We start from the raw sequence: 25190 nt of genomic DNA, 5'->3' as shown, positions 1-25190 counted from the left end.
AGGTGCGAAGGAGGACGGGGGAACCAATCAAATCGCGCTCCGCCCCCTTCCCCCCTCCCTCCGCCAGCCGGCGCGAGCGCACTGCCGCGCGCTCGCGCCCCGCCTCTGACCCCGTTCCAGCCGCCTCGGGGCGCTTAAAGCCACAGGGCCGGGGGGCGCGCCAAGCTGCCCCCCCCCCGAGCACAGGGCCAGGCCAGGCCATGATGGGAACCGCTTCAAGCCAGGGGGTGCTGCCCCCCCAGCACCCCTAGTTCCAGCACCTATGGAGGCAGGATCAGGCCCGTTGTTTAGAATGAGGGGCCAGATCTCCCTTTGGGGAGATTTCACCTGGGTTGCGGTTTGCCCCTTCCCATCGAAAAGGCTGGGGGAATAAGCCCTCAAACATGGCAGATTTCCCAGGGTCATCCTCAAGGAGCTCTTATGTGTTCTTGCTCTGCTCCCAAAGCCAGCTCCATGGCAGAGTGGCTCCTTGGAAGCCATGTTACTAGAGCATCAGCCTGCCCGTGGAGTCAGACTTGGCTAGACTAGTACAGTCCTGGAGCTGCCTTACTCCCCGCTGCTGGTGGGAAGATGAGGAACTTCCATGCAGGCTCACCCGCTTCACCACACCTACCCATCCAGTATCCTCCGGCTCCTACCACGGCGTGGACCCCAGACTTGTGCAGTGAGTCCGGCAGGGTCTGGATGGAGGGAAGGGAAAGCGCCACAGAGGTAGCTGATATCCCGTCTCCTACAGGGCAGAGGGATATTTGTACATGGAGCGTCTCCTTTGCACATGGATCAGAGGGGTTTGATCCAACTCACTGTTAGGGGGTATGTTATAGAATCATAGAATATCAGGGTTGGAAAGGACCTCAGGAGGTCATCTAGGCCAACCCCCTGCTCAAAGCAGGACCAATCCCCAATTTTTGCCCCAGATCCCTAAATGGCCCCCTCAAGGATTGAAGTCACAACCCTGGGTTATAGTATAACAATAATAATACACCCACTTTAGGTGGGACAGCCTGTAATGGAATGTACTTTATAAGGACCCCCCCCCCAGGCTAGCGCTACCCTGTTACAGGATGGAACAATGCCTGTGAAACCAAAGACAAGGTCACTCCGGGGGAGGAAATAGTCTTAGGGAGTTCGGGGTGTGGAAAAACCATTGCTGCTAATTCTATTTAGGTCTCAAGGCCCGAGTCCCCAAGCCAGTTCCATGAGCCGGAACCCACCTCAGCCCCAGTGAAGAAGAGTCAAGCAGTTCTGAGGAATGGGGCAGTGGGGAGTAAATCTCCTATTTCATTAAGGAGATTGCGGTGGTGGGGAACGGAGGACATGCCTCACTGCTGTGACTAGGGTAGGACTTGGCGACTCCCACATTTGTTAATCCTGTTTGGCTGGAGAAAGGCCATGTCTGTACCTACAGGCATGACAGGGGCACAGCTACCAGCGCCATAGCTAGGCCGCTGGAGCCCTGTCGTGTAAATGCAGACTGCAGTGACAGAAAGTGGTTTCCTGTCGATTAAGGTAATCCACCTCCTCGAGCAACGGTCGCTAGGTTGACGGAACCATTCTTCCGTCGACCTAGTTGTGTCTGCATCCGGCAGTTAGGTTGACATAGCTACAGCACTCAGGAGTGTGGATTTTTCATTCCTTTGAGCACTATAGCTGCATTTTATGTGTAGATCAGGCTAAATTTTACTGCAGAACTGGATTATATATGGCCAGATTAAGAAATCCCTTTCGAGTGCATCTGAAATGTTCTTTCTGGCCTGTTTTTGAAAACAAACAAACAAACTGCCTTCCCCGCCAGACACACATACCCATCCTAGCAAATTAAAATAGAAAAACCTCTGGGAAACCAGAAAACCACTCTACAAAACAAATAAACCCTTTCAGGCTTCCTTGACCCATCACAGAGAAACATAAAAGGACACAAGCTCAAATTTGTTTTCCTTTGCAAGTCACCCTTTAAGAAACTGTCTACTGAACAGTGAGCAGTTTTCAAACTTGTATATTTGTTCCGGCCGCATTTGATTCTAACTTTGTTGTGCCAGCCCCAGGTGTTCAACAATCATAAGTCAAAATATCACGAGAGTGGCTTAAAAATCATGGGATTTCAAAAGATAATATATTTGGGGTTCTTTTAATTTCTCTTCTGGTTTCTAACCTTTCTACTCCGGTCATGATTTTAGGCTTTTTTCACAACCACAAGGGCTAGGAACTTAATTTTTTTTTTTTAAAAAAAAGAGAGCTAAGGGCTGGTCTAAAATACAAGTTAGGTTGGCTCAACTGCATGGTTCAGGGCTGTGAAATATTTAATGTCCTGTGCAATGTAATTAAAGCCAACCTAAGACTTGGTGTAGACACTGCTAGGTTGATGGAAGAATTCTTTTATCAACCTAACTACCACCTTTTGGAGAGGTGGATTCACTACCTCAGTGGAAGAACCCCTTCTGTAGCTGTAGTGTGTGTCTACACTGCAGCACAGCTGCAGCGTGGACGCTCTGCTGCGGTAGTGTTTCCAGTGTAGACGCACCCTGAGATGTTCATGGAATCACTTGCTTCCAGGAGCTGGGGCTTTAAGAAAGTCACCAAATATCATGAGACCTGGTAATAAAACTGCAAGCGTTGGCAACCACGCAAACTAGACAAAAGGCATTAGTGCTCCTTGGCCAAGATTTTCTGCAAAGTCTTTATGAATATGGTTAACATTATGCACTGTGAGGAGTCCTGCAGTGGGTTTTAACAATATATAACTTTAACAATATAACTTATATATTTAATATATTAATATATAACTTTAACAATATATAAAGTTAACCATGCGCATAAGCATGTCCATAACTCTTTGAAGGATTGGGGCTTGAAAGGCCTAAATTTATTCTCGTTCTTTTTTCTTTAAATCTTAGCCTTTAGGGACAATGAGGGAGATTTGCACAGCTACAGATGGCATTTAGGCAATGAGAGTTGGGTGCCTAACTCCCGTTTGTGCCTGTGAAAGATTCTAGTCCGAATGTTCGAAAGCACCCAAGTCTGTTTGCAAAAGTCACAGATGCGTGTAGGAGCCTAAATCTCATAGAAAGTCAATAACAATCCTCATCCCGAGTTCTTAGCCAGCCCTTCTTACCAGAAGAGATTCAAGTGCTTTGCAAAGGATGTCAGTATCAGTGTCCCCATCTCACAGGTGGAGAAACTGACGTACAGAGTGGGGATGTGATTTGAAAAGTCACCCAACAGGGTAGTGATAGAGTTAGGAATAGAACCCAGGTCTCCTGAGTCTGACTTCCGTATGCCAGCCATGAGGCAACGCAGTTCAGGCTTTGAAAGGCTATATTACATGCAGAGAGGCGTCAAGTGGGTTTTTAAATGTACTCAGGTGCCTAACTCCTGCTTGTGGGGAGCCCCATGTCGTCAATAAATAAATAATCCCCAGTTTTTATATACTACTTTTCATCAGTAAATCTCAATTGTCTCTGGGATTCCCCCCCCCCCCCAGTGCTTTACAATGGAGGTCAATATCCTTTAGTCCCATTTTACAAATGGGAACATCGACACACAGAGAGGAGAGACTTTCCCAAGGACATGCAGCAGGCTGTACATGGGTGCAAGGGTCTATTCAGGTGGGTCTACTTGCAGGATCTGGGCCTGAATGCAGGATTCTGCATTAATGTAACATCTGGATTTCTATTATTACCCCTTCTGTTTTCACTCGATCAGAACTTTCCAAAAAAGTTGTCTTTGGAGTTGAAACTTTGCTTAGGGTCAGCCCAGAGTTGATTTTTTTTTAAAGGCAAATTTGAAGAAAATCTTTTCAGCTGGTTTTGAGTTATGGGAGAGTGGGGGAAAATATTTTTTTCATCTTGAAAAAAGAAAGGGAGTCTTCTTTCCCTTACACTGTTCTTTAAACCTGAGTGAGGCCAGGACTACACTAGGAAATTAGGTTGGGATAATTACGTCAATCAGGGGTGTGAAAAATGCACACCCCTGAGTGAAGCAGTTAAACCGATCTAACCCTTGGTGTAGACAGAGCTAGGTCAATGAGTGAATTCTCCCGTCAACCTATTTACCGCCTCTCGGGGAGGTGGAGCACCTACATTGACCGGGAAACCATCCCGTTGGTGTAGGTAGTGTCTTCACGAGAGCAGTACAGCTGTAGCATTTTAACTGTAGAAGAGCCCTAACTCCATCGACTTGAGTGGAGTTACTCCTGATTCAGAGAAGAATCAGGACCTAAAGTCCAGATTCGCAAAGGCATTTAGATACCTAACTTGACATTGGAAGTTAGGCACCTAAATACATTTGAGGATCAGGGCCTAGGCCTTTTTTGCTCACCAGTTGAATATGACTTGAATGATGGACTATGCAGGGCCAGTTTATACAGAGCATATTACAAGATGCACCTGGCCAATCATATTCTGTAACATGGATGGATTCCCTCCTGACCCTTGTTGTTAATCAATTTATGTTCTGAAGCACGAGGATTGATCACCGTGGTCATTTTAACTCTATATGTTTATGGCAGCCAAGTCTCAGCTGGTGTCAGGGATCTGCTCCCTGCAGTTTATTACCCAGCCTTGGCAAAAACTCTCTCCAGCAGCCCATTACCCTCGCTGAGCAGTGACCCCTTTCTTCACCAGCCAGTTCACTTTGATGAGGGGGTAAAGTCTAGTCTTTGTTCAAGTCAACAAGCTGTTGTCTTCATAGCCTGGTTGGGAAGATGTATCCTAACAGCTCAGCTCCATTGATGGCAACACAACATGGGCCCTCTGGCTGCTACCACCATTGAAAGCACTTTGACAATTAGATCTGCTCTGTGGGGAGGGTGAAGAAGCCTGTAGTTACCAGGAAAGGGACCTTCTAGCACAGTGATGGGGCGTATACACCCTGCTTAGCGGACGGCAGGGAGGAGGTTAACTCTTTCACTCGCTTTTTCTCCCTGAAGAAGGACCACAGCTGCAGGGAGCCACTCCCCCAGGAAAACCCCTCGGCGCTCAGGGATTGTTGGGGATCCAGGGGGGCAGGGCTAGCCCCAGTTGTGGTGAACGGTCATCCTTCTGGACACTACAAGACGCATGTGTTTGGAGGACTCTGGGCTCGCCCTACACTAGGGGTACATCGACACCACAAATTACAGTGCAACTGTAGTGCAGGTAGGCATAGCCGTGCCAGCTTGAATTTAGCCAGCGCAGCTACCATTAGCGATGAAGACGTGGTGGCATGGACCCTGGGACAGGCTAGCACAACCCACGTATGTACCCAGAGTCCCCAGTGGGCTGGACAGAGGTAGCCAGAGCCCATACGGAACCCTGCCGCCTTGTCGTCACTACTATTCTTACCTGCGTACGCTGAATTAAAGCTAGTGCCTCCCTGTGCTGCAATCCCACCTTAATGTGCAGTGTAGACATGCCCTAAGGAGTCAGTTCCTTGTTGGGCTGCTTCAAGAACCTATCTGAGCATATGAGCTGTGCAAAGCCACTCCTTGGTTGATTTGGTTGAGAGACGTGGGCAAAGGGAAGCCCCTTCCCAAACTTTTCGGTGTAGGTAACTCCCTTAGCTATCTGTGAGTGTTGCCCTGGCTCTGTAAAGCCTGAGACATTTAGGGTGAAAGGGGTGCTCAAAAAACTCATATACCGATATAGATAGATATAGCTATATTAGGGCTGTCAATTAATCGCAGTTAACTCACGCGGTTAACTCAAAAAAATTAATTGTGATTAATCACACTTTTAATCGCATGGTTAAACAATAGAATACCAATTGAAATTTATTAAATATTTGTGGCTGTTTTTCTACATTTTCAAATATATTAATTTCAATTACAACACAGAATACAAAGTGTACAGGGCTCACTTTATATTATTATTTTTTATTACAAATATTTGCGCTGTAAAAATGATGAACAAAAGAAATAGTATTTTTCAGTTCACCTCTTACATGTACTGCAGTGCAATCTCTTTATCGAGAAAGTGCAACTTATAAAAGTAAATTTTTTGTTTGTTTGTTACATAACTGCACTCAAAACAAAACAATATAAAACTTCAGAGCCTACAAGTCCACTCAGTCCTATGTCTTGTTCAGCCAATCACTCAGACAAACAAGTTTGTTTACATTTACGGGAGATATTGCTGCCCACTTGTTATTTACAATGTCACCTGAAAGTGAGAAGAGGCGTTCGCATGGCACTGTTGTAGCCGGTGTTGCCAAGTATTTACGTGACAGATATGCTAAACATTTGTATGCCCCTTCATGCTTCAGCCACCATTCCAGAGGACATGCTTCCATGTTGATGATGCTCATTAAAAAAAATGTATTAATTACATTTGTGACTGAACTCCTTGGGGGAGAATTGCATGTCTCCTGCTCTGTTTTACCCATGTTCTGCCATATATTTCGTGTTATAGCAGTCTCGGATAATGACCTATCACACACTGCTCATTTTAAGAACACTTTCACTGCAGATTTGACAAAACACAAAGAAGATATCAATGTGAGATTTCTAAAGATAGCTACAGCACTTGACCCAAGGTTTAAGAATCTGAAGTGCCTTCCAAAATCTGAGAAGGAGGAGGTGTGGAACATGCTTTCAGAAGAGTTAAAAGAGCAATACTCTGATGCGGAAACTACAGAACCTAAACCACACCAAAAAAAAAAAAAAAATCAACCTTCTGCTAGTGGCATCTGACTTAGATAATGAAAATGAACATGCATCGGTCTGCACCACTTTGGATCGTTATCGAAACCCGTCACCAGCATGGATGCATGTCTTCTGGAATGGTGGTTGGAGCATGAAAGGACATATTAATCTTTAGTGCATCTGGCACATAAATATCTTGCGACACCGGCTACAACAGTGCCATGCGAATGCCTGTTCTTACTTGCAGGTAACATTGTAAACAAGAAGCAGGCAGCATTATCTCCTGCAAATGTAAACAAACTTGTTTGAGCGATTGGCTGAACAAGAAGTAGGACTGAGTGGCCTTGTAGACTCCAAAGTTTTACATTGTTTTACTTCTGAGTGCAGTTCTTTATTTGTACATAATTCTACATTTGTAATTTCAAATTTCATGATAAAGAGATTACACTACAGTACTTGTATTAGGATTAATTGAAAAATACTATTTATTTTGTTTTTTACAGTGCAAATATTCGTAATCAAAAATAATAATATAAAGTGAGCACTGTACACTTTGCATTCCGTGTTTTAATTTAAATCAATATATTTGAATATGTAGAAAATATCCCAAACTATTTAAATAAATGGTATTCTATTATTGTTTAGCAGTGCGACAACTATTGCCTTATATTATGGAAACACAAAGGGTTTTAAACCTCTCATTAACTCTTCACCATTTACCTTCCCTTTTTGCATCAGACAGATTTTCAAAGGCGCTCAGCTACCATTTACACACCAAAAGAAGTGGCCAGATTTTTCAAACGCAGGTCGGGTCCTGCTGAGTACTTGAGAAGCTGGCTCGAGAGCCTTTCGTGGATGGGAAACTGATGACACAGTGATAAGTGCCACTCTTGTCTAACCTTTTCATTTTCCACCTCTTATGCGTTAGCATCAGGCTGCAAAGTCTGGCTTGCAAACAGCCTGGAAATATTTCTGTTCCCTTTAGGGCTCATACCCTCTGCCACTTTTGTTCCAGCTGTACATTTGGGGTCTAAATCTAGTAGAGTCCATTTAATGCTAATAGCTTCTGGACTCAGGGCAGGTTTACACATAAAGCGCAGCATCAGCGCAGCTGTTAAGTGAAGACACCCCTACACGACAGGAGTGTTCTCCCGTTGGTGTAGTTAATCCACCTCCCAGAGGCAGTAGCTAGGTTGGCGGGAGAAGCTCTCCCATTGACCTAGTCCTGTCTACACAGGGGGAGTTAGGTCAGTATAACTGTGAGTCGTGCAGACCTGGCCTCAGTAAATGACCATGGGAAATTCCAGAGTGAGCTCTCCGCAAATAAAGTCTGCAGCGTTGCTGACTCAGGAAGTGGCAAATCCTGGCACTCAGCACACCGCCTGAATAACTGGGGTCACCGTGGGGAGCACACAGAAGAATCCCCACCAACAGCCCAGGCTGTGGAGCCACTCCGCAGCGGCCCCTGCAGCTTGGGACTGCAAAGCCAAGGTAGCTGATGTGCCACCTACAGGAATAGTCACTGATCCACCTGCCCTGCACCACTCCTCCCCTTCCACCTGCTGCACAAGGAGCCCACTGCGGAGCTGAGCTCTGTGGCACGCAGGGGTTATGTGCCTTATGTACTTCCAGGCAGCCTGGCTCCGGGCACGGTGGGAATGTGCTTCCAGGGAGAGGGGCCACGGGGACGGGATTTGCCTATAAAAGCCCAATTCTTCAGTCCTCATGCAACCAACACTGCCATTGACTTCAAAACTAGCGGCCTGAGTGTGCACCTAGGATCGTGGACGGGGGCGTACTCAGGCGGCTAGTGCTGCTCTCCCATCAACGTAGGAATTCTTCCCTCGACCTTGGGCTGTCTACATGGGGGAAGAGGTCAGCTTAACTATGCCATTCAGGGGTGTAGATTTTTCATGCCTCTGAGCAACGTAACCAAACTTTTTAGCATAGCCTAGGCCTACATCTACCCAGGAATTACACCTCCCAGCTGCAGTGTAGACACACCAAGAGGAGAATAAGCTCCCAGACATGCAAAGGGAGTGCATGTAACCAGTGCTGCTGGGGAAGAGAGAAATTTCCAAGAGACTTTCGCACATTGACAACAGCGACAAATATTCACTGAAGACAATTTCCCTGACAGGCCGGTGTGTTAATCTGGCCAATGGTGCCCAACTTAAATTCTGGCAAAATCCAGGGTTTGTGCTAAAAATGCAAACAGTTACCGTAGCAACTGCAACAGCTGATAGCACCTCATGTCACAGGGAGAAAGTACACCCCCAGACAGACTCAGTGGGGCAAAGCAATCCCTGATGTAACACCCCTGAAGCCACCAGAGTTACACTAGGAGTGAATTTAGCCCTTTCTCACCCATACACGCTGCCAACCGCTGTCTGTGATCATTCTTAAGTAAGCTGGGGGAGGAGGTGTGAGGAATTCAGCAGGAGACTGCTGACTGGCACGGTAGTTATGAAACAAAGTGACTTTGTTGTGCTCTAACTTTTATTATTGTAGTTTATTGAAGTTTGAAAAAAAAGAAATACAGTTCTTATCCCATAATGCTGTTTATCCTGATTGAAAATAAATAAAAGAGAGGGAATATATCTATCCTCTAAAGAAGGAGAAAGCAAAAGTCGGGCCGCCTGGATTCTATCCTGCCACTAACTCACTGTGTGACCTTGGGCAAGTTACTTAATTGCTCTCTGCCTCAGTTTCCCCATCTGTGAAATTGGGACAAGGCGACTTCCCTACCACACAGGGGCTTGGGGAATCTTCATGAATCAACATGACTGATTTTCCTCTCGCACCAGGTCGACACGGCTGTAACTCCACTGCCTTCAGTGAAGTTACTCCTGACATCCCCATGTGAGATATGAATCTGAAGAGGTTTTTGAAGCACTCTGAGATCCTGTGAGGGAAGTTGTTCATGGGGCAGAGTAAAGTATGAGATGGAGCAGTAGATAGCTGATATTTAGGCCATGTCTACATGTCGTAGTGTAGACGACGCTATCATCAGCTTAGCCATGTCTACGCTTGGGGATAGGTTGTCTTAATTTTTCACATCCCTGAGTACCTAACTTTTAAGTATAGACCAGGCCTTAGGGGCCATAAGGATGTATTTTCTGAGTCATACTTTGTTTTTTACATGCATTTTAACAGAAAACAAAACATCCAGAGTAAGCTAATTGCAGAATGATTAAATACTGAGCAAGGTGCAACTTCTGAAAGGTTCTGGATTAGGAGTGAATTCCTCACCTGGAGGGTGTGAATGCCCAGACCATCCCCTGATACAATTGGGCTTTGTGCAGTGTTGCTGTGGATCTTTTAAAGGGATGCGTCCTGAATGCAAAAAAGTTACCACACATCCTGAATCAAGCAGGTGGCTCAGCTCAGTGATGGACTATGCTGCCCCACCCTCAGACATTCCACTTCCCCATGCAATTTAGGATCCTGATTTGATCCAGCCAGCTTCACTGGTCTGGCCTCGCTCTACCCCTCTTTCAGCTCCTCCTTTCACCTAGCAACCACTTCCTCTCTGTGCCTTCATGCCATTTCACCGTTGTTGTGAGAGCCGTCCCCCCTGCAGCTCCTGCCTCTGCCAGTAGTGAATGCACTTTAAGGGGAGCCTGCCTTTTTAATGTTTCTGCAGTTCATATCAAGTCTGTGGAGGGAACAGAGCCAGGACCCCGCCCTGCCAGGAAGCAGGATGAGCTTGCATCCTTCAGGGCCCAGTGCAAGATGCATTTGTTTGCACAATCCTCTAATCTATGCTAGTAAGGAATAGATAGGCCAGCACTGGCTCTTCTGGAGAAAAAACCAGATCACTTAAAGGAGCCGAGTAAAACCATGGCAATATGGAGATCATTAGATGCTACGTTTCATTTTATCGATGCTCAGGTACCACAGCGATGAGCCCAACTAGACAGATATGGGCCACCCATTCCTCCACCTGCAATGAGCTGACCATTCTGCCGAAGCGGGAGGAGTTCTGCAGTGTGGATTTCAAGGAGACATTTTAAAAGCCTCCCTCGCTGCCGGGCGCAGGCAGAAATCTCCCCCCCTACGAAGATCTTCGCGAAGGTGACGCCTGCGAGAATCGAAGCGCACGACAGAGCAATATACACAGGCACCCAAGAGCCAGGTTTCAGTGGAGGCTCTAAAAATAATTCTCTTTAGCACCTGATTTATGCAGGGCTGCAGAACAGCCCTGCTCTCCCCTCTTGGCAGGCCAGCAAAACACAGGAGCCAGCTAAAGCAGCACCCCTGGGAGCTCTTGGCTTGCAGTGGAACCTCCCGTGCTGTAGGTGTAGCTGCTGCCTCCTTCTCTTGCAGAAAGTACATGCGCAGCACAGGCTCCCTGCAGAGGTTTTCATCTCCCTTCCCCACCCCCTCCTTCAATATTTAATGCAGGCCTCTGAGGCCCTCCCCCCCGCTCCCACCCCCTTGGTGTTTTGATTATAAGCACAGAAATAATGGAGCTAATGCAGCAGTAAAGATTCAAAAAACAAAACACAGAGGCCAAAAAAACCAAGGGAGGTTAATATCAGCCGGGAACCCAAAGTGCTGAATTATTCCAGCTTCTGTTGAATTGTAAGCATCTGGCAGCAGCTGCATTTTGAAAGCTCTGACAGCAGCGCTGTAGGGGGCAATGGTTTCAAGGAGAATAAGGGTTCTAAGATTCAGTCCACAAAGTAAAAGCAACCCCAAGCAATCGGCAGTGCTATCTTTTCACAAACTCTTTAGGTGTATATTTAGAGTGATAAATTAAAGGCTTTTCCTTTGATTTACAGCGGAGGACTGGACCAAGCTGGGGCCCAATCCGGGAAACCTTCCCTCTCGCAGCTGTTTCCTTAGGCTTCAATGGGACAGCTCACACAGGATTACTCGCTTGCCTAGGGAATTGCAAGATCAGGCCTGGGTTTCCAGCTGACCAAACGTTAACACAGTGAGCCAAAGGTTAGTGCTTCAAGAAATGGTGGCGCTTTTTTTAAAACACCCTTATTTGCATCTTGCTTTTAAGAACAAGACTAGAGAGCCTGCAATGAGCAAAGCACAGGTGCAAGTCTGTGCTTCTACAGAGACCCTGTGTCTTAATCAGGGCTCCATATGGACTCTGCCCATGCAGAGCTCATGGCAGGATCAGGGCCAAAGCAAGACATAATGTATACAGTCTATAGTCTGGAGCTGTTATGAATCATCTCAGGCTGCACTGCACTTTGCAAATTAATTCAGAGGTCCTGATTCTCATCTGCTTTATGCTGAGGTAACTCAAGTCAATGGTACCGCTGTAAAATTGATGAAACTGAGCAGAGAATCCCAGTTTCCTTTAGGGAAAGGAAGGTATTACTACCTACACTTTTAATGAAAGGAAGTGAACTGCCCAAAGAATGCAAAAGCAGATATTTTAATCTGCTTATTCCTTATTATGTTGTTTTATTTAACATATACATTTTAGTTATGTACTTTGTAGGAATCAAGATACATAGACAGCTCTACAACTTTAACATTTAACACTTTAATGTGCCTTGTGCGGTCGCGGCCCAGTGCTCTAAAAAACCCACCTCCATGAGGGGCATAGCTACCAGCGCTGGGAGCTCCCAGCAGTTTACACTGGCACTTTACAGCACTGCAACTTGCTGCGCTCAAGGGGGTGTTTTTTCACACCTCTGAGCAAGAAACATACAGCGCTGTTAATTGCCAGTGTAGAAGCCGTAGTCATAACTTGTTTTCACCAAAGTTTTCTGGGAATTTCCTTAGAACCCAATTCTCCTTCCAGTTTAAACAAATGGCAAAATTTCCACTGATTTTAACAAGAGCTGTATCTGACCCTTGTTATAATTTATTATACAAGAGTCTGAACAAAAATTAACTGATGTAAACTACTACAGTCCTATCTAATCATCATGGTGAAGTGAGTCATAGAGAGATAACATCATCGGTAATTAATTTTGTTTTCATTATGTGTTTAGAGGATTATATTCATTTGCTTAATTCCATTTAATCATGGTGTGTCAAACAGAACCAACATCCAGGACTAGCTTGTATTCTTGATAAATGTTTTAAGCAGAATGCACTTTCATTCACTGTGTAGTGGTTTTACTAATATATTTTACATGTATCCTATGAAATGTGGCCCCAGTCCTGGAAAGGGATTTGAGTGGACAGATCCTCATGCCTTGCTGGAATCCCACTGATTTCAATCGAACACCAGGCAGGGCCCTTTGAGGGATCATATATCTGTGATCCATAACTAGAGGGTCAGCTGCAGAGGATCTGTGTTCCAGCCTTGCACCTTAGCCCTAGGTTGTGAGTGTGACTCAGATCACAACTCCCCATACCACCCTGCACTAAAAATGAAGTTGATTTCACCCACAGAGTAGGGTACTTTAGGGACAAGTATTAAGGGACTCCCAGTTCCCCAAAGAGCTTGCAAATATGAAATGCGTTACTTATGTATATGCATCAAACCCACAATATCTAATACCATCCTTCCTAAATCTTCCCCACGTTTTATTTTTCGTTTACTTTAATTTTAAAAGTGGAGAGCTGGTTATTCCCTGTTGTATTGCTTTGAATCATCAGTGGAATTATATAACGTGTGTTAAAGATTAAACAGCCCTGATGTCTCCGCCTGTGTAACGTTTCTAGTAGTTCCAGGGCTTTGACCTGTGGGATACATGAGTGGACTGGCGACTGGGGCTCCCCCTAGGTACAGCCACGTGGTTGCAGCATGTCCCTTCTTACAGAGTTAAAGGCCCTTCGGACCATAGAGAGTCCTAAAGGGCATGGGGGAAATAGAGAGGCTCTGACGCATGCGCCTTGGGCAGCCCGCTATCCCCGCCTCTACGCCGGCTCCGGCCTATAAGAGGGCTGGTCGTTGACGTCAGCTTTCTCTTCCGCCCGCTCTGTCCCCGCCAGCGAGACAGGGCCGCAGCCGCCGCCATTACCGGTCCCCTCCTTTCCTCCGCTCCCGGAGAATCCGCCGCCATCTGCAACCATGGTGAGCCATCCGCGCCCCGAGGGCGGCTGGGGGGACGCGGGGGGCCCGGACCCAGGCGGGCCGCTGGTTATGGCCGCCGCCTGGCCTGTATCGATCGACGGGGCGGCCTGGGAAGTGGGGGTGGGGCGGCCTGGGAAGTGGGGGTGGGGCGGCTAGACCCCTAATTACTCCCTCCTCCTTCTGCCCCCCGCCACACCTGGGAACTGCGGGACCTGGAGCCGGGCGGGGGGGAGGAGGGTGTCCTTCCCTTTCCTGGGTGTGGCTTGTGCGAACCAGGGCTGTGCTCCCTAATGGGAAGTGGGGCAATGGGGGGGGGGGGGCTGGGATGTCCCTTCTCTAGGGGAGATCTGCCCCGGGCCTCTGTTGGAGTGGCCTGTGGGGGGACCCCCCGTTCAAGGAAGCCCCTTCCCCAGGGGAGTTCTGGTCGCCTCTCGCTGTGGGGCAGTTGCTCAGCGGGGTCTGCTAGCCTCCCCCTTGGGGTGAGGGGGGGTCAGAGACCTTCCCCCTCCTCTGCAGCGTGTGGCTGCGCCATTGGGGAGGGGGTAGGAGGCTCTGGGGCCTGCTAGCTCTCCCCAGCCTCCGTGCTGAGCGGCGGTGGTAGGCGTGAGCGGGTCCGAGTCTGCAGCGGCAGGCCCAGCGTGGTCGGCCTCTGCCCCAGAGAGACCGGCTCACCCCAGCCCAGCTCTCCTGTCAGAGGGGTTGGTTTGGTGGAGCCCTGAAGCTGCCGTGCAGCTAGGAGTGATGTGGCGGGGTGGGGGAAGGCAAGTGCCAGGATGATGTTTCTGGTCTCTGCTCTCTGGCCAAAGGGAGGTACTGCAGCCTGGCGGGAGGGGGGGCATGTTTCCTGCAGAGAGGTAGTAGAGATTTTATGTAACTCTGCAGTCTGGAGTAAAAGCCTAGCTTGGCTGTTTGGGTGGCGAAAGAGTGAGCTGATGCGGAAGGTGCTCTCTGAGTGGTATAGGCACAGGAGTGGAATGTGAGTGACGGTGATCTTAAGACTGGGATACAGGGGAACGTATTGACTGTAAGAGCCTATTAGGCTTCCAGGGATATTGTCTCCCCTGAGGCAATTAGTAAAAGCCACTGGTTGGGGCATTCAGCTAGATGGGAGCGCACTGGAAAACTCTGCTTTCTCTGAGTTGCCCTGTAATGTCTGCCAAGTGATCTATTTCAGCGTGGCACTGCAATGTTTGGATTCCTGGAAGAACTTGCTCCTGATCATATAACCTTCTCTTCAAGGTGAACTTCACAGTAGACCAGATTCGGGCCATTATGGACAAAAAGGCCAATATCCGAAACATGTCTGTGATTGCCCATGTAGACCATGGCAAATCCACCTTGACTGACTCTCTGGTGTGCAAAGCTGGTATCATTGCTTCTGCCCGTGCTGGTGAGACCCGTTTCACTGACACGAGAAAAGATGAGCAGGAAAGGTGCATCACTATCAAGTCAACGTAAGTTCCTTCCCTTCAAGCATCCTGGTGTTCAGCTGCTTCTCTTCCTTGAGACATGGTCTGACTACAGGACTGGGACCCAAGAACTCCTGGGTTCTGGTTCTAGTTCTGTTTCTGTTACTAAGCTGGGGGGGGAAGAAGAAGAAACTGCTTAATGAAGTGCTTTGGTTGCCACCAGAGGTTTACTTCCCTGCAAACTAGGGCATTGAGTGTTTAAATGTGGTAGGAGTACTGAATATTGGCTTGTACATGGTGCATCAATTACTACCTCTATCTTGGTAGTCAAAACAGTAAATTAAAACTTTATGCAATCCTAGGTTAAAACGTTCCCTGTTAACATAGTTAGATGGAGTACTAACTGGAATCCCTGGGGCGGTTTTGTTTGTTGCATTTCTTTAGCCAGCAACTTAATGGTCTCCAACTTTTTTATCTGGAGTATGCCGAAGAGCTACCTGAGCTAAATGTGCTACAAATGCATTGACAAAAATAGAATGCCTTAAGAATTAGTATTCTCATGTAGCACTTCTCTTATGTATCTTTATTTTTCAGAGCTATCTCTCTGTTCTACGAGCTGTCTGAAAATGACTTGGCCTTTATCAAGCAGAGCAAGGATGGTTCTGGTTTCCTGATCAACTTGATTGACTCTCCTGGACATGTAGACTTCTCTTCTGAAGTCACAGCTGCTCTCCGTGTCACTGATGGTGCCCTGGTCGTCGTGGACTGTGTCTCTGGTGAGAACTGGTAGCCACATGTAGATGCATGTTGTATAGAAACAGCAGGCGAGTTCTGCAGTAGTAATCGCCACGGTTCTGCCCCCTCCAGGTGTGTGTGTGCAGACGGAAACTGTGCTGCGACAGGCCATTGCTGAGAGGATCAAGCCTGTCCTGATGATGAACAAGATGGACCGAGCTCTGCTGGAGCTTCAGTTGGAGCCCGAGGAGCTGTACCAGACCTTCCAGCGTATTGTGGAGAATGTCAACGTCATCATTTCCACCTATGGGGAAGGAGAGAGTGGCCCCATGGGAAACATCATGGTAAGGAGAAGAACCAAGGGAATGTTTTCCAAGTGAACAGCTGCCCAAAGCTTGCCCTCGGGTGTTTTGAAAGGCGTCCTTCCTCTTTGAAGCAAGGAGCAGTTGTCTTGTGTTCCTCTGGCGGTTACTTTCATTGTAAACGGGCATTGTTGACCCAGAAGAATGTTTACTATAATACAGTATGGGTCGTTGGTTTGAAATACAATTGACTTATGATAGTCATGCTTCGGTTTGGATGCGCTGAATTACAGGTTTAATCGTACTGCTATCTGACCTACTTAGTGCCAAACCACCCCTCAAATTCCTGGTCAAACTGAAATCCTCACCAGCTACCCTCTTCCACTTGTATCTCACGCTTCTTCTACCTATGCTGGTATAGGTAGACTCTCCACTTTAGAGGAGAACGTTCTTCTAGGCACTCTGGTTCCTCAACTGTGCCTTGGAGAGTGATACCATGGATTCATAGACAATTATAGGAATTGCATCCCCTTTGAATGGACTAGTATGCATTCATGTAGCAAATTTTTTTTATCAATTTGCCAGGAGCTCCTTCCAATCTGGGTCTCAAGTATTCTACTCAGCAGTCAGTCATGAGGCCTTGCAACCAGTTAATAGCTAGTAGCTTTTGTTTGGCCAAGTCTACCTCTTGCACCCAAAGCACTTCACCTTCCTTTTGCTTAATGAAACCATACTTGGAAGTGTGTAGTGGAGCTGGGTTGCCTGCTATTCATCCACTGGGAAGGTACCCTAATCAAATCACTCAGCATAGGCATACGTCTAGTCATGCAACATCTCTGGATCACTAATCAGTGCAGGTAGCTGGTGAAGGCCTCAAGACATTCAGTTAACTACTTATGTTTTTTGCTATCTGATTCTCAGTGCTAAAGCTGAAATTGAGGTGGTGATTAGCTAACTGTTGCAGCACCATGGAAGGCAGGATTTGCTTATTAGTGGAGCTGCCACAGTGGGGGGGGGAGAACGTCAATACAAACGTCACCTGAGCGCCACTCGTCTGACCTCTTTCAGATTGATCCTGTGCTAGGTACTGTTGGCTTTGGTTCTGGCTTGCATGGCTGGGCTTTCACTCTGAAACAGTTTGCTGAGATGTATGTTGCGAAGTTTGCCGCAAAGGGTGATGGACAACTGAGTGCTGCTGAGCGTGCCAAGAAGGTAGAGGACATGATGAAGAAGCTGTGGGGAGACAGGTAAGTGACTGGAGCTCCTGGCTCTAGTGCTGCTGATTTGAGCCTGGTCTTGCCCTATTGAGCCTGGTCTTGCCGTATCGAGTATTACCTGGGCTACACCTTGAAACAGCTGCCTGGAGCAGTGGCCTCCATAAGAATTGGCAGAGCACAGAGGTGGTCTCTAAACTCAGATCAGGCAGTGGTCGGGAGTACCTGTATAACACAGCTGTAGATCTCCAGAAAGGGGGAAGACTTGAACTCTCCTGGGCTGGGAGTGAGGAAGCAAAAGTATGTAGCACCCAAAGGAAGGAATCCTAATTAGGGTAGATGGCTTATTGTGCTGACTGCTTTGCAAATCGTTCATGGGAGGGACTTTAATCTAGATACAAGCAGACAAATATTAGGGGATAGGAACAGGAATATACCATACAGGCAGATCTATCTCCATTTTGCTTTGGAAGCAAGTGACTGAAAGTGCATCAAATCTCAGGAAGCAGAGGTAAGCTCATCTCAAAACAGGTCTTTGACTTGATAGATCCTTCCCTCCATCCTGAAAGGCCAGCAGAATAGGCAGTCTTAATTAAACAAGATGCAGAAACTGCACCACAGTGCCCTCTGATTTGATTTTTCTAGATATTTTGATCCTGCTTCTGGCAAGTTCAGCAAATCTGCTACCAACCCTGATGGAAAGAAACTGCCCAGGACTTTCTGCCAGCTGATCCTAGACCCCATCTTCAAGGTAACTACCATGGTACTCCATTGCCTCTTAACTGGCAGTGGTCTGTGCGTGATGATGGAAAAATTTCTTCACTTTGACCTGACTTTTGTTTGAAGAAATTTTAAATATCTGACAAGCACAGCTAACCTGTGCAGTAAGGGAAGTTGGGAGAGTTACTGCTCTCTAGACAAGAAGCTGTTTATAAACCTTTATGTATCTGATCAGCTGACCTACTAATTGGCAGATACAAGGGTTGCTGTTAATAAGACAGTTCAACTGCCATTTACTGGCTCTCCCTGGAGAATGAGCATGAGCTGCTTTCTCTGTGAACTGGGTCGCTTGATGCTTTCTCCCCTAACTTGGAACTCTTGCTCTAGGTCTTTGATGCAATCATGAACTTCAAGAAAGAGGAGACAGCTAAACTGATCGAGAAACTAGACATCAAACTTGACAGTGAGGATAAAGACAAGGAGGGCAAACCCCTACTGAAGGTAAGCACTGACCAGGCATTGCCTTGGGAAGACACTTGCAGTTAGCTTCGTCTGTATCAGAGTAGGTTGCTAAGCCACTCTTTCAACACTGGCCTGTTGGTAGATCACCTGTCTGCACAACTTGGATGATAAACTAATGAGTGGGGGCAGTAGTATGAGCACAGATGGGTTTGCCTGAGTCTCATGCCTCCAATCTGCTTTTTCAGGCTGTGATGAGGCGCTGGCTGCCTGCTGGAGAAGCTCTGCTGCAGATGATCACCATCCACCTGCCTTCCCCTGTCACAGCTCAGAAATACCGCTGTGAGCTGCTGTACGAGGGCCCCCCTGATGACGAAGCTGCCATGGGTATGAAGCACTTCCAGTGTGCAGGAGCATAACTGCATTAAGGCTGTAAAATGCCCAGAGCTGCTTGTTTGCTTTTCAACAAGTATACAGCTGGGCTGAAGTTGTTGTAATTACTGCACCTGCAGCCTTTCTAATGTGGATCAGACAAGCTTATTAGTGAGCAGCTTTCCGGTGGAGTAGCTGGGCTAGCCAAGTACCTGGATAGTAGCCAGAGTGTATACTAAAGGCTCAGTCTATATTAATTACAGTGATCTCTTGGCACATGGCTTTTCCTTGCCAGTTGGGCTAGCCAACTACCTGGATGGTAGCCAGCAGGCTAGTGTCAAACTGCTGCATTCCATCTGAGAGTTGATTACTTTGCTCCAAAATGGAGAGCTCTGGTAGTGGAAGAAAGGACCACAGGTCAGCACTGATGGCTTCTTCTTTCCCAGGTATTAAGAACTGTGACCCCAAAGGGCCCCTGATGATGTACATCTCTAAAATGGTGCCAACCTCAGACAAAGGGCGTTTCTATGCTTTCGGACGTGTCTTTTCTGGTCTCGTCTCTACTGGCTTGAAAGTCAGAATCATGGGACCAAACTACACTCCTGGCAAGAAGGAAGATCTCTACCTGAAACCAATCCAAAGGTCAGTAAAGGCAGGGCTGATATGGATTGATCCCATGTTGAGATGAGATTTAATGCCTCATATATTTTTACGATGCAGGTTCCATATTTACTTCTACAGTCCCAGCACTTGGAGTGACAGTTTAGTAGCTTCCTGATGTTTGTCTTGCTTGTCTAGTCAGTCCAGAGATCATGCCTCTAGCTTTCCTACACAAACTTGTCACTTCTAGGCTGGGATCCACTCTCCCTTTCCCACCACAGAAATCCTTTCTAAGGAACCATCCAGATTGACTCAAGGTTTTCTTAACCCAGGACCATTCTTATGATGGGCCGCTACGTTGAACCCATTGAGGACGTGCCTTGTGGTAATATCGTTGGGCTGGTTGGTGTTGACCAGTACCTGGTCAAGACCGGAACAATCACCACCTTTGAGCATGCTCACAACATGAGAGTGATGAAGTTCAGCGTTAGCCCTGTGGTGCGTGTGGCTGTTGAAGCAAAGAACCCAGCTGACCTGCCCAAGCTAGTGGAAGGACTGAAGCGTTTGGCCAAGTCTGACCCTATGGTGCAGGTAAGGGTCCTGTGAGGCAACTCTTCAATAGCGGTTGCCTGGAGATCTAGGATATCTGTCAGAGTATTGTCCACAAATTGCACATGTAATGATGCAGCCCAGTACCATAGAGGAACCACGTGTTCTCATCTCCCCGAGCTGCAATATTTGAGGGAGTACTGGCGCAGAGCTTCCAAAACTCATCCAAGTGAAGGCCTTCCTTTGGATGAAACCTGTAGCATGCCATGAAAGCATGGGACAGGGATATAGATCCATTTATTTTTGGTCAAGGTCCAGACTCTAGAGCAGGGGTGAGCAAACTTTTTGGCCCAAGGGCCACATCTGGGAATAAAAATTGTATGGCAGGCCATGAATGCTGCCAAAATTGGGGTGGGTGGGGCTGGGGATGAGGAGTTTAGGGTTCCAGAGGATGCTCTGGGCTGGGATCAAGGGGTTCAGATGGTGGGAGGGGGATCAGTGTTGGGGCACAGGGGGAGGCTCATGCGCAGGCTCTGAGCAGCGCTTGCCTGAAGCGGCTCCTGGAAGCAGCAGCATCTTCCTTCCCTGGCTCCTACGCAGCCAGGCTGCCCTGTCCGCAGGCACCGTCCTTGCAGCTCCCCTTGGCTGGGAACCACAGCCAATGGGAGCTGCGGGGGCAGTGCTTGGGGCAGAGTGGAGACCCCTGGCTGCCCCCATGTGTAGGAGGGGTGGGTCATGCCACTGCTTCCAGGAGCCACATGGATCAGCCCCCGACCCGGCCGCAGCACCAGAGCAGGGCAAGCCCCAAACCCCGCTCCCCAGTGGGAGCTTGAGAGCCAGATCTGTCCTGTGGGCTGTAGTTTGCCCACCCCTGCTCTAGAGAAAATACAAAAAACAAATTTGCAGTACATTCAAAAGTACCCATCTGTTGGATTTGGCCCATGGTCTGCCTATTGACTGCCCCTGGGTTGGGATCAACTGGATCTCTGGCTGGAGTGAAATTATCTCCCTGAATGTTCCACCACATAAAGGTCGGTCTGTGGACTGTTGGCAAGATCACTGGTAATCTTCAGTCTTAAAGGCTGCTCCTATACACAGAGGTTGCTACAGTAGAGCTTAGTCAAGATCCTCAACAGCATGATTTAGTTAACATGTCACTGTCCCTTGTATACATATTGAGGGGACACTGCACATTGAAGGGGTGATGAAAGTCACTGCTAGAACAAAGCATGTGGCATGCAGAACTTTTGTTTTTTCCACCTGATGCTACATACAGCTTCTATCTAAGTTCTTAACTGAATGTGGAAAACACTTTGTCTCTTGTAACTCAACTGTTGCAATGGATATCATGGTGATTCCAAGTCAGAGGAAGTGACTTGAAAGCCCAGCATCTCTGCTTCTCCTGTTCAGAGGCAGAAAACTCTTGCCCTGGCAAATATCTTCAACGAAAAGACTTACTAACTTTGCTGGGCCACCATCCTTTTTTCTTTTCCTTATTTTCTTCCCCAAATGCAAGCTGTATGTGTAAAGATCCAACATCTCAAGTGACCTTTAACAATATAGACCAGTACACACAGATGCTTTAATGGAGTCCTAGTAGGGAGTCTTTTCTTCTCTCTCTCTCCTCCCCCCCCATTGCACAACTGGTCTCTCTTTCAGTGCATCATTGAAGAGTCTGGAGAGCACATTATTGCTGGTGCAGGAGAGCTGCATTTGGAGATCTGCTTGAAGGATCTGGAAGAGGACCATGCATGTATTCCAATTAAGGTAAATCTGTCACATCTTCCCTCTTAAACTAAGCTCAGAACTCAACTGAAGGCTGAGTGGGTGAAATGGCTGCAGATCTAGTCAGTCTGTGAACTCTAGATTACTGGGAACAGATACAACTAATGAAGCTGTTTTCATAGTGGCAAAACACATAGTAGCTCTGTAGGTAGCAAATCATGAGGCTGCAGCAAGGTGTGGAATACCCTGTCTCCAGCACATGGACTGACCATAGCTGAGAGTCGGGAGTTTCTAACCCAGCTGAGCCACTGACTTCTCCTAATTCTACTTTCATTAGGTATATACAAGTCGATAAAATGGGGATGGATGCCTAAAATGTTGTGTACGGAGTAAGTCTCCTACAAAGGGTAGCTGATGTCTAGTGCAGCAAACAGTTCAGAGTAGTAACAGTTGTCTTGTGTTTCTGGCATATTAATGCTGATTGTATCCAGCACAGATTACAGGACATCAATCTTACACTTCAAAGGCCTTTTATGTGGTTTGTGGGTGTAGAATAGGCTTCATAGCTCAGTTCAGTGACTGTATTGCTTTACCCTTTCCAAATCCTCTGGAACTAACTGGTGACTGGTTGTCTGCAGAAATCTGACCCTGTCGTGTCTTACCGTGAGACAGTCAGTGAGGAATCCAACGTGCTGTGCCTTTCCAAGTCCCCCAACAAGCACAATAGGCTGTACATGAAGGCCCGACCTTTCCCAGATGGATTGGCTGAGGATATCGACAAAGGCGACGTCTCTTCCCGTCAGGAGCTGAAGCAGCGTGCACGCTACCTAGCTGAGAAGTACGAGTGGGATGTCACTGAAGCCCGTAAAATCTGGTGCTTTGGTCCAGATGGCACTGGCCCCAACATCCTGACAGATATCACCAAGGGAGTGCAGTACCTGAATGAAATCAAGGACAGTGTTGTGGCTGGCTTCCAGTGGGCTACTAAGGAGGTAGGTGATAACACATTCTCCCCCTGCGCGCCCCCCCCCCCCCCCTCCCCGGTCCTAGGTGGAACACCAGTAGGGCAGTTGCCTGTGGGAGGACTGCAATATGGTGCACTAGCATTGACTGACTGGTGTATCTTAATGCAGCTGCTAAAATTGCCTTTCATTTATCCCATAAAATAGAGGAGACTCTCCATTTAACAAGGGTTCTGATATGCCAGGCCACCAGTAACTCTTGGGAGTATCTTGCTTGGCATCTGGATGTACAGAATGTTCCATAAACAAATGTCTGCCCAGTATGAGACACTGACTCTGAGCCAGGGGTGGTGGCATCTGTTAATAGAGTTGTCACCTAGCATGCCCCTGCTAGAGAACAGTTTGCAAAGCTCTGCAGGGCTTGGTTGGCACTGTCCTGTGTTTGGGACCTGTCCCCAACAAAAGGTGGCACCTAGTGAGGGGCCTGGGGAATCTCTCAGCTGGTGGCTGATTATCTGGGTTTTGCTCTTTCAGGGAGCCCTGTGTGAGGAGAACATGCGTGGAGTCCGCTTTGATGTGCATGACGTGACCCTGCACGCTGATGCCATTCACCGTGGTGGTGGGCAGATCATCCCCACTGCCAGGAGGTGCCTGTATGCCTGTGTGCTCACTGCTCAGCCACGGCTTATGGAGCCCATCTACCTTGTAGAGATCCAGGTACTTACACTTTGCTTAGCTTCAGATATAACATTTGCGGTTCTTCAAGCTGCAAACAGTCCTACAATTAAAGGACTGACCTTTTAAGCTTAAGATGGAAAGCAATGCCTGTAATACAAACTTTCTGTGTACCAGTGTCCAGAACAAGTAGTTGGCGGTATCTATGGTGTCCTGAACAGGAAGCGTGGCCATGTCTTTGAGGAGTCCCAGGTGGCAGGCACTCCCATGTTTGTTGTTAAGGCCTACCTGCCCGTCAACGAGTCTTTTGGTAAGTGACCTTCACGTTGTTCTTGCTCCATCTGATTCCTTCTACAAGCCTAGGAACTTCTGTTAAAGCTCCACGGAGCTTGCACTGACCTTTAGAATGTTTAGAGATGGGTCCTCCCAGCTGATTACTTCCTTCACAGGGTCATGGTGCATGGGCCTAGTAGTTACATTCTTCCCTTAACCTCTTCTTCTTTTGATCCTGAACACACACACACTCTCTCTCTCTCCTCCCTCAAGTGACTGGAACACAACAGGGGTTTCTTGGGACTTAAATACCATGCGCTCTAATTTCTCTAAATATTTGGTTTTGCTCTTGGTGCCTGTTCCTATCTCGGAATCTCATAATCAGATGTGTGCTTCTCTCAACTCTTATCCCAATGGACTTTTTTCTCCATAGGTTTTACAGCTGACTTGAGATCCAACACAGGTGGCCAGGCTTTTCCCCAGTGTGTGTTTGACCACTGGCAGATCCTGCCTGGGGACCCCTTTGACAACACTAGCCGTCCTTGCCAAGTCGTTGCTGAGACCCGCAAACGCAAAGGGCTGAAGGAAGGCATCCCGGCACTAGACAACTTCCTGGACAAATTGTAAAAGCTACCCCAACACCAGTTTAAAATCACTGTCGTTGGACTCTGAATAAACTAACTAGCATAACATCAAATGCAGCAGGCAACTGTAGACTGCAGTGACCATCTCTTTGCATTATACTTAATCAGTTTCATAGCAATTTGAGACTTTCAGAAAAACCACATTGATATTCAGCCTTATAGGTTTCTGTGTTGCACATGACTCATTGGGGCCCTACTTGGTGCCATTGTAACTTAAAAACATTTCCACTTGATGCAACTCAAGTTGCCTGGTTCCATATTTATTTGACACATGGGGAAAGATGCTTTCCTCTCTGCAGGGATTGGGCAAAAGGGGCATGGTGGGGGTAAGAGGGCACCTGACTCTTCAAAGGGGGAAAACATAATGCCCAACAGCTTGCAAACCAAGCAAAACAGTGCAGTAAGAGGGTTTGCTTGAGTTAATGGCCTCTAGTGTGCGCTTTTTTTGTCCAGGGGAGGGGGATGTGTAAGGGACGTCTAGTTGGGCAGAAACTCAAAGGCAGGAAGATCTTGTGCAGTGTGATTGTCATCATGAACATCAACAAATGTATTAGTGCCACTGGAATAATAAATTTGATATGGTGATGAGTATTCAGCTGGATTCTTGTTCAGTTTCACTTCATTCCAGGCATAGTCCAGCAGAAAGGAGACCATCTAGCTCCCCTTCATTAGTGATTCAGAGCTGCTGGCCTGGAGTGTCTTAAGGCAAATAGCATCATCCTGCTCTGATTCCTAGGGGAGAAATGTCCCCAATCATAACTGCTTGTACAGAATGGGCCATGGAAAAAGAGACTGGTACTGGTAGAGAAATCTGCGTAATTATTGCATGACAGGTCTGCTTGGGCCTTATCGTTATCTGGCCTCCACTCTAAACAGGCCTCTCCATCAGGAAAGTACTTGAAGACTGGACAAATTTCTAGTTACAGGACTAGAAC

General features: G+C 47.4%; 1 protein-coding gene and 1 non-coding gene across 2 annotated transcripts; both read left to right on the top strand.

Annotated features, from left to right (window-relative positions):
* The first annotated feature begins 13501 nt into the window (after nt 1-13501).
* On the top strand, nt 13502-24846 carry EEF2 (eukaryotic translation elongation factor 2). Its single transcript, XM_074939708.1, has 15 exons — nt 13502-13616; nt 14856-15070; nt 15620-15801; nt 15893-16104; nt 17131-17309; nt 17922-18027; nt 18384-18497; nt 18704-18842; nt 19274-19469; nt 19760-20018; nt 21636-21743; nt 22340-22693; nt 23198-23380; nt 23516-23648; nt 24045-24846. The coding sequence occupies exons 1-15, from the start codon at nt 13614-13616 to the stop codon at nt 24236-24238; spliced, it is 2577 nt and encodes an 858-aa protein (XP_074795809.1). The 5' UTR covers nt 13502-13613; the 3' UTR covers nt 24239-24846.
* Nucleotides 18075-18141, top strand: LOC141978030 (small nucleolar RNA SNORD37). Its single transcript, XR_012636325.1, has one exon. It is a non-coding gene; the product is annotated as a small nucleolar RNA SNORD37 (small nucleolar RNA).
* Nucleotides 24847-25190: the final 344 nt, after the last annotated feature.

The sequence above is a fragment of the Natator depressus genome, chromosome 25 (genome assembly GCF_965152275.1).
Source record: "Natator depressus isolate rNatDep1 chromosome 25, rNatDep2.hap1, whole genome shotgun sequence".
NCBI classification, from domain to species: domain Eukaryota; kingdom Metazoa; phylum Chordata; order Testudines; family Cheloniidae; genus Natator; species Natator depressus.
The sequence above is the reverse complement of the archived record's forward strand: the minus strand, read 5'-3'. Positions and strand labels throughout refer to the sequence as shown.

Coding starts and splice junctions, on each gene's coding strand:
- EEF2 (XM_074939708.1), top strand. Junction 18,028..18,383: donor TCCTAGACCCCATCTTCAAG/GTAACTACCATG, acceptor CTCTTGCTCTAG/GTCTTTGATGCAATCATGAA. Junction 18,498..18,703: donor AGGGCAAACCCCTACTGAAG/GTAAGCACTGAC, acceptor CTGCTTTTTCAG/GCTGTGATGAGGCGCTGGCT.